This window comes from Hypanus sabinus, chromosome 6, assembly GCF_030144855.1.
Source record: "Hypanus sabinus isolate sHypSab1 chromosome 6, sHypSab1.hap1, whole genome shotgun sequence".
Taxonomy (NCBI): domain Eukaryota; kingdom Metazoa; phylum Chordata; class Chondrichthyes; order Myliobatiformes; family Dasyatidae; genus Hypanus; species Hypanus sabinus.
The window spans coordinates 147,522,784-147,541,603 of NC_082711.1; the positions used below are offsets into that span (position 1 = coordinate 147,522,784).

At 42.0% G+C, this 18,820-nt stretch overlaps 1 protein-coding gene across 6 annotated transcripts in view; it reads right to left on the reverse strand.

Moving 5' to 3' along the window:
- LOC132395942 (peripheral-type benzodiazepine receptor-associated protein 1) overlaps nt 1-10,903 on the reverse strand; it is a 312,337-nt gene extending 301,434 nt beyond the window's left edge. For 4 of the 6 annotated variants that reach the window (XR_009512792.1, XM_059973163.1, XM_059973159.1 and 1 more), the window contains exons 1-2: nt 10,851-10,903; nt 8,774-8,867 (exon numbers count right to left, since the gene is read on the reverse strand). Coding sequence is in view for 4 of the 6 variants with exons in the window: in XM_059973163.1 (XP_059829146.1) it covers nt 8,774-8,836 (63 nt within the window). In the remaining 2 variants the exon portion in view is untranslated. Of the gene's footprint in view, nt 1-8,773; nt 8,868-10,779; nt 10,820-10,850 lie in introns of those variants that run through there. The other 2 variants (XM_059973160.1, XM_059973161.1) reach the window with 2 other exon arrangements.
- Nucleotides 10,904-18,820: the final 7,917 nt, after the last annotated feature.

Sequence of the window (18,820 nt, forward strand, 5' to 3'; positions counted from 1 at the left end):
TCCTGCAAGTGCCGCAACATATTTTAGCGACAGCATAGTATGCCCATGATGCTCAGCAGAACAAGCAACAATAGTAAAACAAGACCCCTTCCTTCATCCCACGCCAGACCTCTAGCGGACTCAGATTTGCGTACACTGAACTTCAACTTCTCCAGCAGAAGAATCGCACAGTTTCACCATTTCAGCTCCAACCAATGAGCCTGGACTTCCAGACTTCTGAATCAACGCTCAGGCCTCAATCCCTGGCGTCGAACCTAGGACATGCCAATCACTGAACACCAGGCTTCAAACTCCAGACTCAATGATTACCAGACCCCAAACACTAGGCTTCAAACTCTAGTATCACTGATTTGCAAACCTAGGGAACAGCAGAACTCATTCCTCCTGTCCACACAACATTCCAACTCCAGAACCCATCGACAACTTGCTGACCTGGGAGGGTCCTCAACCACTTTGTGGATAGTCAAAAGCCTCTGATGATCAATGCCTCTCATCATCTTACGCACCTCTATCAGGTTACTTCTCATCCTCTGCCACTCCAAGAGAAAAGGCCGAGTTCACTCAACCTGTTCTCAGAAGGCATACTCCCCAATCAAGCCAACATCCTTGTAAATCTGCTCTGCACCTTTTCTATAGTTTCCACATCCTTCCTGTAGTGAGGTGACCAGAACTGAGCACAGTCCTCCAAGTGGGGTCTGACCAGAGTCCTATAAAGCTGCAACATTACTTCACAGCTCTTAAACTCAATCCCACTGTTTATGAAGACCAATGCACTGTATGCCTTCTTATCTGCACAGTCAACCTGTGCAGCATCTTTGAGGTTCCTATGGACTCAGATCCAAACATCTCTCTGATCCTCCACACTGCTAAGAATCTTACCATTGCTACTATATTCTGCCATCATATTTGACCTACTAAAATGAACCACCTCACACTTAGCAGGGTTGAACTCCATCTGCCATTTCACAGCCCAGTTTTGCATCCTATTGATGTCCCTCCACAACACCACCAACCTTTGTGTCATCAGCAAATTTACTAACCCATCCCTCTATCTCCTCATCCAGGTCATTTATAAAAATCACAAAGAGAAGGAGTCCCAGAACAGATCCTTGAGGAACACCACTGGTGACCAAACTCCATGCAGAATATGACCCGTCTACAACCACTCTTTGCCTTCTGTGGGAAAGCCAGTTCTGGATCCTCAAAGCAATTTCCCCTTGGATCCCATGGCTCCTTACTTTCTCAATAAGCCTTGCATGGGGTAACTTATCAAATGCCTTACTGAAATCCATATACACTACATCTATTGGTCTACCTTCATCAATGTGTTTAGTCACATCATCAGAAAATTCAATCAGACTCATAAGGTACAACGTGACTTTGACAAAGCCATGCTGAATATTCCTAATCATATTATGCCTCTCCAGATGTTCATAAAACCTGCCTCTCAGGATCTTCTCCATCAATTTACCATCCACTGAAGTAAGACTCACTGATCTATAATTTCCTGGGCTATCTCTACTCCCTTTCTTGAATAAGGGAACAACATCTGCAACCCTCCAACCCTCTGGAACTACTCCTGTCCTCATTGATGATGCCAGAGGCTCAGCAATCTCCTCCCTCGCCTCCCACAGTTATCTGGGGTACATCTCGTCCAGTCCCAGAGACCTAACCAACTTGATGCTTTCCAATAGTTTCAGCGCATCCTGTTTCTTAATGTCTAAATGCTCAAGCTTTTCAATCTGCTGTATGTCATCCCTACAATTGCCAAGATCCTTTTCCATTGTGAATACTGGAGCAAAGTATTCATTAAGTACTTCTGCTATCTCCTCTGGTTCCATACATACTTTTCCACTGTCACACTTTATTGGTCCTATTCTCTCACATCTTATACTCTTACCATTAACATACCTGTAGAATGCCTTGGGGTTTTCCTTAATCCTGCTCGCCAAGGCTTTCTCATGTTCCCTTCTGGCTCTCTTAATTTCATTCTTAAGCTCCTTCCTACTAGCCTTATAATCTTCTAGATCTCTATCATTATCTAGTTTTTTGAACCTTTCATAAGCTTTTCTTTTCTTGACTAGACACCACGGTTCCTGTACCCTACCACCCTTTCCCTGTCTCATTGGAACACACCTATGCATAATCCCACGCAAATATCCCCTGAACATTTGCCACATTTCCCTGAGAACATCTGTTCCCAATTAATGCTTCCAAGTTCCTGTCCGATAGCTTCATATTTCCCCTTACTCCAATTAAAGGCTTTCCTAACTCGTCTGTTCCCTTCCCTCTCCAATTTTATGGTAAATGAGATAGAACTGTGATCACTATTTCCAAAATGCTCTCCCAATGAGAGATCTGACACCTGACCAGGTTCATTTCCCAATACCAGATCAAGTACAGCCTCTCCTCTTGTAGGGTTATCTACATATTGTGTCAGGAAACCTTCTTGAAGACACCTAATAAACTCCACCTCACCTAAGTCCCTTGCTCTAGGGCATATATGTCAAACTCAAGGCCCGCGGGCCAAATCCGGCCCGCGGTGGAATTATCTTTGGCCCGCAAGATAATATCTAATTACTATTAAAGCTGGCCCCAGTAATCGAAGCGCCTATGGCGTATGATATGGCTAATGCTGAGTTTATTCAGGTACCAGGTTTTCAGGGTTTTTAGTGTTTATTCGGCAGTCTTCTTCATAAGAAACGGAATTTGTAAAGTGAAACACTTTGTAGTTATAGCAAAGACTGAGACACATGAGAGCAGGCTCAAAAAACGGAGGCAACGAAAGCTGCATTTGCACGCGTCCGACTGATCTGGCCCGCATGAAGCTGCATTTTGCTCAATCCAGCCCGTGACCTAAAATGAGTTTGACACCCCTGCTCTAGAGAGATGCTAATCAATATTTGGGAATTTAAAATCTCCCACCACTACAACCATGTTATTATTATATCTTTTCAGAATCTGTCTCCTTAACTGCTCCTCGATGTCCCTATTACTATTGGGTGGTCTATAAAGAACACCCAGTAGAGTTATTGACCCATTCCTGTTCCTAACTTCCACCCACAGAGATTCAGTAGAGAATCCCTCCATGACTTCCTCCTTTTCTGCAGCTGTGACACTTTCTCTGATCAACAGTGCCACACCCCCACCTCTTTGCCACTCTCCCTGCCATTTCTGAAACATCTAAATCCTGGCACTCAAAGTAACCATTCCTGCCCCCGAGCCATCCAAGTCTCTGTAATGGCCACAGTATCATATCTCCCATTACAGATCTACACTCTAAGCTCATCCACTTTGTTCACGATGTTTCTTGCAGTAAAATAGACACATCTCAAGCCATTGGTTTGAACGCATTCTTTCTCTATCACCTGCCTATCCTCCCTTTCACACTGTCTCCATGCTTTTTCTATTTGTGAGCAAACCACCCCTTCCTCAGTCTCTTCAGTTCAGTTCCCACCCTTCGGGGATTTTAGTTTAAGCTCTCCTCAATAGTCTTAGCAAACCTCTCTGCCAGAATATTGGTCCCCCGGGGTTCAAGTGCAACTCATCCTTTTTGTACAGGTCACGCCTGCCCCAAAAGAGATCCTAATAATCCAGAAATCTGAATCCCTGTCCCCTGCTCCAATCCCTCAGCCATTCATTTATCCTCCACCTCGCTCTACTCCTCTACTCACTGTCGCATGGCACAGGCTGCAAACCTGAGATGACTATCTTTGAGGTTCTGTTATACAACTTCCTTCCTAACTCCCCTCAGTTTGTTTTCTGGACCTCCTCCCTTTTCCTACCTATGTTGTTGGTACCAATATGTACCACAGCTTCTGGCTGTTCATCTTTTCACTTCAGATATCGTGAACGTGATCACAAACATCCCAGACCTTGGCACCTGGGAGGCAAACTACCATCTGCATTTCTTTCCTGCGCCCACATAATCGCCTGTTTGACCCCCTAACTATAGAGTCCCCTATTACTGCTGCCTTCATCCTTTCCCTACCCTTCTGAGCCACAGGGCCAGACTCTGTGCCAGATGTGCAACCACATTTGCTTCCCCAGGTAGGTCATCCACCCCCCCAACAGTACTCAAACAGGAGTACTTACTGTTAAGGGGGACAGCCAGAGGGGTGCTCTCTAGTATCTGACTCTTGCCCTTCCTTCTCCTGATTGTTACCCACTTACCTGTCTCCAAAGGCCACGATGTGACTACTTGCCTATAGCTCCTCTCTATCACCTCCTTACTTTCCCTGACCAGACGAAGGTCATCGACCTGCAGCTCCAGTTCCCTAACCTAGTCCCTAAGGAGCTGCAGCTCAACGCAGTAGTCCCTCGATCAAACCAAAGATCATATGTCTGTGTTTACTTCCAACATTCTACATCTTAATAGTTACAAATTACCACCCCACTTCCCCATTTATTCTTCCTTACTGATTATTCCCTGCCTTGTACTTCCTCTCTGATCTCAATCAGTTTTGCCCTGACCCCTCTGATTCTAAATGATCAGAAATCTATAACACTATAATTTTACACTCCAGTTCATCCTTCCTTTTAGTATTTCCTTCTGTTGGGACCTCTTCACCCATGATGCACTGTGACATATGGTCCCAAATTATACAATGATTCAGAGGCTAAGTTATTTGGGATAGCCAACAGTAATCCATGAATACTCATGTTATCTAGTAATCAGTGAATTCCAAAGAACAAGTTTCACAGTCTGATACATATACACACACACACACACACACACATATATATATTAAACTTCTATTCAGTCCCACACCAATGAATAATACATTGCAGTGCAAGTAGGAACAAATCCATTGAGAATAACAAACAATGTGCATGAAGATATGAAAATATTACAATAGATAATTACTGCAATATTTACTGAATGCACAAGTAACTGGGACACAATTTAAGTGTGTGGCTAAAAACATCCTTCCCAATTCAACCATAGATATGGTACTTGAATCACAGACATTACCATAGATTTTACTAAAATGGACAGCAAAAGTAATGAAATTTTCCAGTTTCGTATCACTGCATGTTGCAATCTTCAGAAGTTTATAGCAAATTCAACTATTTCAGATAACCTGGTTTCTGTTTATATCAAAAATCAGCCAGACCACCAGACACTCTCCTCAAGACACAACACAGTGTACTGCGTATTTCTATATCCTTTTACCTTTCGGCAAAGCCCTGCATTCCACGGCTTTTCCATGCCCCTTTGCCTTTCCTCTCCCTAATTGCCACACTTATTTATGAACTAGATAGCTTTGTAAACCTAATACCCGGGCAAACCTGACCTCACCCGATCAGAGCTATTCATTTTGTCCTGTCTATTCCTCTGCCACCCACTTCTCCGCAACATAAAACTCATTTGTTTCCTAACATTCTAAGCTCCAGTGATCCTAAACTGAAATATTAACTCTATTTTGCATTCCATTGATGCTGCCTTATCTGCTAAGTGTTTACAGCATTTTCTCTTCTTACACCAACAACTAAACTGAAACAATCCCATTCTTCTCACAGTTAACTAGAACTTCAGCCTACCAACCTGGAGCAGATCCAAACTCAAGTTCCCGAAATGAAACAGCACCATCTAATACAATACTTACCAACAAATGATATAGAAGCTACAGACACAGTATTTTGAGGGACACATTGAAACAGATAATTAAGAGCTCTGCCAAAAGAATCAAAGTAATCTTCAGTTCTAAAATACTATTTAATTATTGCCTGCTATTTAAAGCGGAACCCATCTGGAGTTGCAGACATTTTATCATGTTTTCTGTAGTATACCCCAACAAGTACAGAACAGCTGCAAAAGTCTCATCCTGAAATACAAAAGAAAATGAAGTATTGAAGGTGCTTCTAAACTATCAAATGCCTGAACATCAGAACACATCCAACCGATGCCACAGAGGGTCAGGCAGAAAGTGAGTGGAGTAGAATAGAGTTGGGAAAATTGGAGAATATCCAACATTTGCAGAACAATAATGTCAACACATTTTAGGTGGTAATAATTTTCAACTGTTTGTACTACTTAGTTTGATCTGATAAACTGAGACAATTAAACTCTGAATAAAATCAATCAGAAGCTTAACACGAACACAAGGAACTAAGAACACAGCAGTGACACCAAATCACACTGGGACCTGCAGTACAGAGGTCCACCCATGACTGATAATTGTGCACACTCACACCGGTCTATCACTAACTGTGCACATCCATACACTTACTTGTTGCCCATTAGACTTTGTGTTATTAGACTCATTAGACTCAGTACTATTCCCAGGAGGGGCTGTATTAAGGAAGCATTCCTGCAGCATTCTGACGTACCATCTTATAACCATACTTGGTTGAATCACAAAAGGTAACATGCAGCTACTGGAAATCATTGGAGAAATAATGGTAGGTTGGCCTCGACTATAGGAGGGTAAAATACAAGAGTACTCTTGAAGTTATATAGTCTTGGCAAGAACAAGTTTAGCTATTTGATGGATGTTCACTCTGCCAGCTGCCCAGATACAAATGTGAAGAAACTTCTTCACCCAGCTTTTGAAATTCTTTAAACAAAATGGCTGTACTCAGAACAGAACTGGCTGAATTTCTGGACATTAAGTTTGTCATTGGACAAAGCATAGGAAAGTGGCTGAGGTAAAGATGTTAATGAATGGTGAAGCAGATGCAAAGGGCCAAGTTGTTCACACTGCTTCTTCACTTTATTTAATTGGTATCCACATATTAAAGTCAATTAACAGAAACTAACTGGCTTTTGCCGAAACTAACCATGAGATACTGAGATTAGCTATAGCAGACAATAGGTTGGATAGAAATGGCCCAGGGCCTATGGACAATGAGTTGGATATTAGACTATCTGATCTGTATTACTCATTGCATTCCATCACAATGACTATAACTTGCATTTATTTGAACCATCAACACAGAAATAGGTTTCCAACTTCAATTGAGCCACATACACATTTAGGTCTGATAACTAGCCGCCTGGTTTAAGAAGATTTTACAAGAACTTTAACAATAGGCAAGAAAGTGTGGGCAAATGTCTCAGCCTGAGAACCAAGAGAAGGTTGTCAATGGTAAAGCCATTGGTTAGGCCAGAACGTGACAAGTACAGAAACCTTGAATTGGAAACATCTCAAGGAGAAGGGCATCTTAGCAAAGGAGGAGTATGTGCATAAACATGAGGATATTAAAACTTTAAAAATTATTATAAAGCAAATCCACTTAGATTTATTGCATCTTTTTTGATGAAGATAAACAGGCATGGATTAGAATAGAACTAGATAAAGTAGGAGAAAATATACCAGAAGATTTTGTATATAAGTGGGAATCTAAATGGATACGGGAAAAGAAAGAATCTCCAATATTAAAACACTTGATTGATTTTTGGAATAATATAAATATTGATGATGAGATAAAGAAATCTTTATTAGCAAAGAGATCTTCATTTCAAAATAAATTTATTCCTTTTACAATGGATAACCAACTTTTATACAACTGGTTTCAAAAAGGGATTAGATATATAGGAGATTGTTTTGAAGGAGGAATATTAATGTCATTTGATCAATTAAAGAATAAATATAAAGTATCAAACAACACTCTCTTTTGTTACTTCCAATTAAGGGCTTATTTAAGAGAAAAATTAGGTCAAACAATGTTATTGCCGAAATCTAGTGAAATAGAAACTTTAATTCAAAAAGGAAAAACTAAAAAATTTGTTTCTTGTATGTATAGCTTGATTCAAAAACAGGCAACTGAACAAGGAGTCCATAAGTCAAGACAAATATGGGAAAGTGACTTGAATATTAAAATTGAAGAAACAAATTGGTCAAGACTATGTCTTGATTGTATGACAAATACAATAAATGTCCGGTTAAGATTAGTGCAATATAATTTTTTAGATCAGTTATATATTACACCACAAAAAATAAATTAATTAAATCCAAATTTATCTGATCAGTGTTTCTGATGTAACCAAGAAATTGGTACTTTTTTACATTCTACTTAGTCTTGTTCTAAAATTCAACCTTTTTGGACAAATTTAAGAGTTTTATTGGGACAAATTATTGGAACACAACTTGCACATAATCCAATATTATTTTTATTAGGCGAAATTGAAGGGATAAAATGGAAACCCAAATTGAATAAATATCAGAAAGAATTTATAAAAATTGCACTGGCAGTAGCCAAAAAGACTATTGCAGTTACTTGGAAATCGGATACATATTTAAGTATAGATCGTTGGAAGAATGAAATTTCCAGCTGTATTCCACTTGAAAAAATTACTTATAATTTAAGAGATAAATACGAAACATTTTTGAAAATTTGGCGACCTTATTTACAAAAGACAGGATTAAATATATAGGTGCTCTGAAGATAAAATAATTGGTTATTTGGGGAAAGAAATAAATATATATACTAAAGTTATTATGAACTCCGTGGAGCATGTGGGGATCTTCTGATATCCAGGCACTCTTTCTTTCTTTCCTTCTTTCTTTCTTTTTTTTTCTATAGGGATGTTAGGGGGGAGGGTCTAAGGGGAGGGGGGGGGAAGGGTATTATTTTTTTTCTTTCTGTAATCATCTGAAAACTTAATAAAAAAAGTTTTTGAAAAAGGATATTAAAACTACTTACAACACTTGAAAGTGCCCCACCCATCCTGGCTTTCTCTAACTTTAATCAATATTCTAAAGCCTTGCTATATTACAATGGCAACAGATGCACTACAAGAACTGCTAAAGGAGCAAGAAAGTCTTACCTTACTACTTGTGCCAGCAAGTGATTCAGAGGGAGTCTGAAGCTGCCATCTTCCAGAGGACATGGATACAGGGTCTAGTTGCCAATAAGGAGTTCTGTAATAGACCCTGAAATCAGTATATGGGTACCTAATAACAGATTGATTTTATACTGTTTTTCTTCAGCAAAAATGATTCATTACATTGCTCAAGAGTAACACTATGTTATAACTAAGTTTTAGCAGGAGCAACTTCTTACTGCTATAGTTTCTAGGCAGTAACAAAGAGTTTGTTTTCTATTGTATGTCACTTGGAAATGTTGCCAGGAAACGCAAGATCTCCAGTGATTGGAGGCTTTCATTCAGAAACATATCCCCTCCTAATTTAATGGACAAGGCCCGCCTGTTCTGCATTATTTCTCTCAGGTATTCACCAGGAGCAATTCCTTGCAGTGGGTTACAAGGCATAACTATTCTGTAGTTTCTTGTGGAATCACTGGTAACTGCCTGCTAAGGAATCTAGATTAGACAAATTCACAAGGAAAGGCTTATTTGCAAGTAGGTCCTCTGGGTTTTCATCAGTTATTCATTCACTGGAAAATCTCTTATATTTCAAGGAAACTATCTGCAGAGTCTCTCTCACAGCTCGCACCCATTGCTACATTTCCAAGACTTCTCCCAAAATCAGCCCAGTGATCATCTCTCAGTTGTTTATTTGGGGTCTTCTGTCTGTTCAAACAGAGAAGATTCTGGAATGACACAGTGATCTAGTTTCTCTCCCTGCATCCGTGCTCCACTTTTGCCGCAATGCCTCCTCTGCCCCTACAGGAACCCCCTGCAGCTCATAACATTCCCGAGCATCTGTCACCCCTGGTTCAGCTGCGTGTATTCTTCCTTCTCTGGGACTTCCTTCATTCTCCACAACTCTTGCCAGCACCTCCTGCCAGCATGTCACGTGAATTTGCAGCAATATGCCAGTATTGTCTCTTGCCCCCCTGTGTCCTCTCCTCTTGTCTGTAACCTCCCCCCATAATTTTGATTCCAGTTTGCTTGACTGAAAGATCATACACATTACAAATAAGATTATTCATATTCCTTCTGCAGATTTAGTGTTGACTTCATGCAATAGGACAAGCAAAAGAGCTATGAAAGTGACTTTCCTTAGTAAACACAGGTGGTACTTGCAACTGTGACGTGTAAGAGAAAGAACAGATTAAAATTCTATTATTCAATGGTTAAGTTCTTAAAGTTTATTACTGTCATAGCCCATGCAATGAAAATTAGCTTTTTGCAACATGGGAAAGACAATGCATATGTCAACATAAACTTAAATTAACACCAGAAATGAAGCAAAGCCCCAAATCTCACCCGAAGTGACCAGATTATCCCGGTAGGCAACAAACCCCTCCCCATCGTTCACCTCAGTACCACGGGGTGGGGGTAGCCTACCCCGACTCCCACCCATGTCCTCTGCTGGCCGACAAACCACCAGTCTCTGAACCCAATGTGCCCAGGTTGAGAAGATTCGGGGAAGGGGGGTAATCAGAGTCGGGACAGCTCGAGAGGTGAAATGGGTTCGGGGGAGTCGGCTTCAGGGGGGGAGACGGGTTCGGAGGGGAGGTGTCACGGTTTGGAATGGAATGGCCGTCAATGGGCCCGGAAAGGGGAGAGGGGTCGAAGAGGTCTCAGGTTCAGAAAGGGTATTCAGGGTCAGTGGGATCAGAGGGATGTATGGGGAGGGGTCGGGTTATCCGGAAGTGGTCCCGAGGGGTCTTGGGTGTTGGGGTCCGCAAGGGTCAAGTTTAGGGTCGTGAGAATAGCGGATTGCCGGTGCCCGAGTAGTTTGAATATCGGTGGATGGGGTTGATCGGCGGTGCCGGGGAGGGGGCTGTCACTCTGCCTGACGTCTTAGGCTAACGTCGTGTGTCTTGGCCTGGGCTCTCAGTCACCGGGCCGGAGAATTCCAGCTCCTGAGCTTAATCGCCGGCCACCATTTAAGTCCAGCTCTGAGCCAACTCACGGCCGCAAACCTGAAGCTGCCACACGGTTTGGGGCTGTTTTCGAGACCGGCGCTCAAACCTCTACGCCCGCGGATACTCACCCGTAGACGGCGGCGGCTCCATGCAACCGTTACCCCAGCAACGCGGCCGCAGCGCCGCCAGCTGGGCAGTCGCGGAATCGCGGCCCGCAGCGCCGCCGTGTGGTCAACCGGAAAATCGCGGACCGCAGTGCCATCCGATGGCCGCAAGAGCAACAGCATGACTTGAGGGCAGGGGAGGGAAGGGGAGACGTACGGTGGGGAGGGGAGGGTGAGTGCGGGTACCTCAATATATTAATCCCACACAGGGCAGATGAAGGAATTGCCACAATCCTTTTAATTGAACCCAGTGGGTAAAAAGAAATAGATAAGTGTTTCTTTTTCTAAGATAGTCCTATCAAACCAAATGTAACTTCCTTCCAGTTGGGAATAGAAAATGCTCATTCACCAATGACATTACTATTGCCTGTGTTTTCCACTGCCACAATGCAGTTGAATCAAAATGCCACTGATCATATTGAACAAACTCTCTTGTTGGAGCATTCACATACATACAGGTCAGAGGCTGAGTCTCCTTTCACAAATGACTCATTTCTTCATGCCTCAAGGCCTTTCCACCATCTTTAGGGCACAACTTAGGAGAATAAAGGAATACTCTCCTTTTATTGGTTGAATGCATCTCCAGAACTTTTGATATCATCCCGGTAAAAGTAACTCTATTGACTACCCCACCTTTCACCTTTTATAGATAGTATCACATCGTGACCTATCTATAAAATGCAATGTCGTTACTGACCTAGGTTAGCCTGCTAGCAAGCACCTGTGAAACACATGACTGTACCAGCATCAAGGTCAATATTTGCCATGTTCCCATCAAGTTAACGTTCATCCTGATTTGAAAATCTACCACTGCCCTTCTTTGTCACTGAGTCTAAATTCAGCAGCTCTTTTCTCCACTGGAAGGACTGCAGTTGTTGAAGTAGGTGGGTCGCCACCAGTTTCTCTGCGGCAGTTGGTGATGAGCAATAAACTCTGACGCAGATCCAGAGAAGCATATAAAGTAAGGTAAAAATCACAGCTTGCAGTGACAGTAGCCTTCCCTAACTTTTGTGTCTTACCCAAGCTTCTCAGTTCTGTTTCTTGGACCAAATGGCAAAACCCTAATTACTACAGTTTAGCAATACTATGACCACTTTGTTTTTCTGTTCTAATTGTGTTCTTTCTTTTAAACATTGTGCGTAATCCATCTTTTTCTTTTGAATGTTACTTATTTGATGCTATGTACAAGTAAGTTTATCAATGCACCTGTGTATATGTATACAAGTTCATATGACGATAAGCTTGTCTTTTGATTAGTGCAGTAAAAATGTCAATATCACTCATTACTTAACAATTTCTCCTGAGATAACAGATCACTTCTGGTGGATATGAATTCCTTGGCAGCATATCACTTACATTCTTCCCGCCAGTTGAGTACAGGTTAAACCTCGCTGGTCTGCCATTCTATGGTTCATTGTGTTCCGAAACTGTGGTAGCGATTTACACTAAATGATTAATGCTAAGTAAGATCAATATTAACTCAGATTCAGATTCAGTTTATTGTTATTTGGAAACCACAAATACAATGCAGTTTTTAAAAATGAGATGACGTTCCTCCAGAATGATATCACAAAAGCATATGACAAAACAGATTACACCAGAAAATCCACATAACGTTTGGCAATCCCCAAGCCAGAGTCCAGAGAGGCTGCTGCGTATTAATATCGCGCTACCGTCTTAGCGCGTTCCCCGGAAAGAAGTTCCAATCCCACCAGACAAACAAGACCAAAAACTAAAGCTACAAGACCTGCACAAAACCACATAATTACAACATATAGTTACAACAGTGCAAACAATAGCATAATTGATTTAAAAAAAACAGACCGTGGGCACAGTAAAAATAGTCCAAAGATGTTAAAAGACTCTAAGTTCGAGAGAAACCACCACTCAGTTTCCAGAAGTCCTCAGGGTCTATACCAGTGTTTTCTAACTTTTTTTTAGCCCAACACCCCCCCCCCCAAGCATTTTCATACTTGCCAACTCCCTTCTTGCGCACAATATACTTCCTGCCACCCCCATAGTTTAAAACATATTTCTACCGTATGCTAGCATAAGGAGGATGATCCTGCTTTAAATTTTTATTTGTATTTAAATATAGCTTACACAGTACCTGTGAGCTGTAGAGCAGCTTTGATATCAATGTGACTGTTGAGCTTGATGGTTTTTAGCAAGAGTTGAAATACTTAGTTCCAGCTGTGACAGCAAAAGCCTTGAATCGCCATGCGTAACAATATCAATATGGTCTCTGTTTTCTGTGAGTGTGTGGTTCACTGCACCGAAGCCTCCTCCAACAAGATAGGGGGATAGGAATGTAATGAAGAGTAGATTGGCTCTTCTCCAAAGATCAGGAAACTTCGTATGACAGTGAAACCACATAATGCAAAAGTCGACATTTTTGAAAAACATTTTTGCTTCTGCATCATTCTGAATTTTGATAATTCCTTGCAAGGTCTCTTCCTGTTCTTCAACCTTGCAAGTCTGGAATTTCCAAATCATCCAAATCCTTAAATCGATTCTGAAAATCCTTCTTCAGTGACTGCAGGTGTAAGCAGTATTCTCACAAAACACCATCTGTGAAAGTGCCATACTTCCCACACAGGGAAACTATGAGAACATACTTCTCCCAAAGTTTTGCTTATGTATCTCCAATTTTCTGATAAAAGTGGACACTGCACTGTTTGCCTGGATTAATTGAAATTCTCATCCTACAGTTTCAGATTTAGAATGTTGATTTTGTCATATAGATAGGCTAAGTATGCCTCATCTCCACATAGAAGGTGAATCTTGTTTCCCAAGTTCTGATTGACAAGAAGTTTCAAAAAGGTCAGAGAAACATTTTAAGCAGCAGCCTTTTGGCAGCCAATGCACTTCAGTGTGTAGAAGCAAGTGTTTAAACTCTTCATTGTTATCTTGGCATAGCTGGCAAAATATTCTGCTATTTAATAGATAAGCTTTAATTTTGTCAATAGTAGATACTGAAAGAGTCATGCTTGAAAAAAGTCACAGGCTCGGGTTTTTGACTGCGAGATGTTGCAATGGATTACAAACAGACTTGGATTTTTTTTTCATAAATGCAACTAAACCAGCATGACGACCTGTCATATATGGTGCTCCATCTGCTGCACAAGAAATCATGTTCTTAATTGGAATACTTTAATCCTCAATATACATTCTGAGCTTGATGTAAATGATTCTCTGTTGATAATTTGTTTTTAACTTTTTACAGAAAAGAATCTCTTCATAAACATTTCCATAAGTAGCTTTTTCAGGGTGTCTTTTACAGAAGTGTTCCTACAATCTTGATGGCTTCATTAAGACAGTAGTATTACAAATAAGACACATTACCTCTGGGGTGCCTAGGGGCGATTCGTGTAGCAGCAGAACTCTCAAAGGATACAATTAAATATTCTCCTTTCACAGTGATATAGCTAAAAAGCACAACTGCTTCTAAGGTGAGTACAGTCAACAAAGATGTCTTAATCTGTTTAAACGAATTATCACTGCTTAAAAATGAAGGAACCTATATATTGTGGATGGATGTGTCCTCATAGGATTCCACACAGGAAGCGTGGCTGCAGATCAGGAATACAAGTGCATTTAAGGAAAAGGGGTTTTAAACTCCGAATCCCAACTATCTTGCTGGAAAACATGCAGTCTCTGGTGAATTAGATCGATGATCTCAGAGCCAGGGTGCTGAATCAGAGGGACATTAGGACCGCGTGTGTCATTTGTTTCAGGCAATCCTAGTTAACCCCTTACGTACCAGATGCAGTGATTCAGATTGACGGGTTTACTATACACCGTCAGGATTGATCTATAGAGTCTCTCAAAAGCAGAGGTGGTGGAGTACGCCTCATGATCAACTCTTCTTGGTGCACAAATATATCAGCGCTGTCCTAATTCTGCTCACCAGACCTGGAATATTTAGCAGTGAAGTGCCATCCTTTATATCCACCGTGGGAGATCTCAGGGATCATTTTGGTAGCGGTATACATTCCACCACAGGCCAATGTCAATTAAGCTTTAGATGATCTGAGCAATGGGATCAATGTGCACGAAACAGCGCATCCTAATGCCTTCACCAGGCCAGTTTGAAAATATCACTAAGCAATTACCATCAACACATCACTTCCAATACCAGAGGAAACAACACACTGGACCATTGTTACACCACCATGAAGAATGCCTACCATGATATTCCACGCCCTCATTTCAGGTAATCTGATCACCTGGCTGTACTTCTACTGGGTGAGTATAGGCAGAGACTGAAGACTGCAGAACCAGTAGTGAGGACCAAGAAGGTATGGACAATGGAAGCACAGGAGCACTTACAGAACTGCTTTGAATCGGTGGACTGGACTGTATTCAGGAATTCATCTTCAAACCTGGATGAGTATGCTGCAGTTGTTACCGACTTCATTAAAACCTGTGTGGGTGAGTGTGTGCCCACAAAGACTTACTGTACATTCCCAAACCAAAAGCCATGGATGAACCAGGAGGTACGTCGTCTACTGGTCTACTGAAGGCTAGATCTGTGGCATTCAAGTCTGGTGACCCAGGCCTGTACCAGAAAAACAGGTATAATTTGCAGAGAGCTATTTCAAGTGTGAGGAGACAATTTTGGAGGAGGTTGGAGGCGACATTGGATGTACAATAACTCTGGCAGGGATTGCAAGATATTACTTCCTACAAAGCGAAACCCAATAGCATGAATGGCAGCGATGCTTCACTACCAGATGAATTCAACACCTTCTATGCCCACTTTGAAAGGGAGAACACAACTACAGCTGTGAAGATCCCTGCTGTACCTGATGACCCTGTGATCTCCATCTCACAAGCTGATGTTAGACTGTCTTTAAAGAGAGCGAACCCTCACAAGGCAGAAGGTCCCAATGGAGTACCTGGTTACACTCTGAAAACTTGAGACAACCAACTGGCAGGAGTATTCAAGGACATTTTCAACTTCTCACTGCTACAGGTGAAAGTTCCCACTTGCCTCAAAAAGGCAACAATCATACCAGTGCCTAAGAAAAATAATGTGAGCTGCCTTAATGACTATCGCCCGGTAGCACTCTCATCTACAGTGATGAAATGCTTTGAGAGGTTGGCCATGACTAGACTGAATTCCTGCCTGAACAAGGACACGGACCCACTGCAATTTGCCTATCGCCACAATAGGTCAATGGCAGATGCATTCTCAATGGCTCTTCACACAGCTTTAGACCACCTGGACAACACAGACACCCATGGCATGATGCTGTTCATTGACTATAGTTCAGCATTTAACACCATCATTCCCACAATCCTGATTGAGAAGTTGCAGAACCTGGGCCTTTGTACCTCCCTCTGCAATTGGATCCTTGACTTCCTAACCGAAAAACCACAATCTGTGCAGATTGCAGATAACATCTCCTCCTCACTGATGATCAGCACTGGTGCACCTCAGGGGTGTGTGCTTAGCCCTCTGCTCCACTCTCTCTATACCCATGACTGTGTGGCTTGGCATAGCTTGAATACCATCTATAAGTTTGCTGATGATACAACATTGTTGGTAGATTCTCAGATGGTGACGAGAGGGCATACAGCAGCAAGATATGCCAACTAGTTGAGTGGTGTCGCAGCAACAACCTGGCACTCAACATCAGTAAGATGAAAGAGCTGATTGTGGACTTCAGGAAGGGTAAGATGAAGGAACACATACCAATCCTCATAGAGGGATCAGAAGTGCAGAGAGTGAGCAGCTTCAAGTTCCTGGGTGTCAATATCTCTGAGAATCTAACCTGGTCCCAACACATCGATGCAACTATAAAGAAGGCAAGACAGCGACTATACTTCATTAGGAGTTTGAAGAGATTTGGTATGTCTACAAATACACTCAAAGACTTCTATAGATGTACCGTGGAGAGCATTCTGACAGGCTGCATCACTGTCTGGAATGGGAAGAGAGGCTACTGCACAAGACACAAAGAAGCTGCAGAAGGTTGTAAATCCAGTCAGCTCTATCTTGGGTACTAGCCTACAAAGTACCCAGGATGTATTTAGGGAGCAGTGTCTCAGAAAGGCAGCATCCATTATTAAGGACCTCCAGCACCCAGGATATGCCCATTTCTCACTGTTACCATCAGGTAGGAGGTACAGAAGCCTGAAGGCACACACTCAGCGATTCAGGAACAGCTTCTACCCTTCTGCCATCCAATTCCTAACTGGACATTAAACCTTTGAACACTAGCTCACTTTTTAAATTGTCCCACTTGGTGGTGCAATAATATCAGCGCCAGACTCCGGAGTGAAGGTTCCCAAGTTTGAATCCAAGTCGGGTTGAGCATCGAGCTAGCAACTCGGCCTGGTAAAAACAAGAATAGCTTGCTCCAGAAACACTGTCATGACGGTGCCCAGATAACGACACTGCTAAGTTAAGGGCTATATAAAAGTATCATTTTTTAAATATATATTATTTTTGTTTTTTGCATAATTTTTAATCTGTTCAATATACGTATACCATAATTGATTTACTTTTCCATTTTCTTTCTTCTGTATTTGATATTGCATTGAACTGCTGCTGCTAAGTTAATAAATTTTACCATGCATGCCGGTGATAATAAACCTGATTCTGATTCATCGGGCGTCGCTAATCAGTCAGGAACGAAATAAAACCATACTCCAGGTATGTAACATTGTATTGACATAATTCCTGTAGTTTCTGTTTCTTAGCAGGATTAAAATTCAAGACTCACTGACCTCAGGCTCACAGTGATCTACATACTTATCCATCATTAATGGAGTTAAATTAAAATTAAAAATTAACACAAACTGCAAATGCCTCTGGGATCCTGACAACAGCAGTGATTGACACAGATGGAACTACGGTAGTGGCACACAAAGGAACAGCGAAGCAAAGACGAAGACGAACACAATAGCGAAAATTATATTGACAAGGATTCAGATTAGGAATCTGAATATTAGTCAGGATAGAGTTGGCATTGGGCAAGCTACCTTTATACTCTTCCAGATATGGCGATTAACCAATCATGTAAGGTTGGTCAAATAAGGTTCTTGACCAACTGAGGTCACTTTGAACACCTCAAGAGGAGTCTCTGGGGTCAGCAGGTCTGCTGATTGGCTCTGTTTCTATTGGCCAGCGTTGTATCATTACACGACCTGTTTTCCGTAGATCTGTAGAGAAAGTTGAGGGGGGTGGACTTGACTTACCAGTCGTTAACTTGCACGAACCTGTTCCATTCCACGAGTCAAGGGGAACTGCTGGCCACCCTGGTCGCTAATTTAGTTGATAAGGTCAGATGAGACTGCTGAGTTTCACGTGCGTTGTGACGATGAGTGCTCACCTCCTGCAGAGCTGAGGTCCCTCCTGTGATCCAATGCCTCATCCTTTCTTTGGAAGTACCTGCTCTACCATCGGTCAGTCAGGTCTTGTGCCTCAAGTTAGGGTGCTGCTCACCACCCTCCGACAACTTTTGTTTCCTCTAACACCCCCTAAGAACACATGACTGTCCCCATTGGGAATCACTGATCTGTACTAATCTGTAGCCAATTACCCAACCACTCCAACTATCGCACCCTTAGCCAACAGTGTCTCCAACTTTACAGAAATTTAGGCTTATGGACAGTATGTGCAACCCTTCCATGCCCTGGGGAATGCCTGTTCTTAGAAAGAGAAAGGTCTCCTGCTCAAAGGGAGCTAATCAGGCAACTACTTCTGTAGTCTAAGTTTTATAAGGTCCAGCACCAGTCAGTCTGTTGATACCTGCACAGTGATACTTCATCTGACAACGTGGAGAAAGAGTATATAGGAAGGAGCTGAGAACCTTGAGCCCTTGGACTGGATCTACAAAGACCCTGCTGAAGTGGGGGGAAAAAAGAGGGCCTCTCCAGAAGGCCCTCACCCTCTGTTACAGCAGTACTGCCACCCTCAGTCC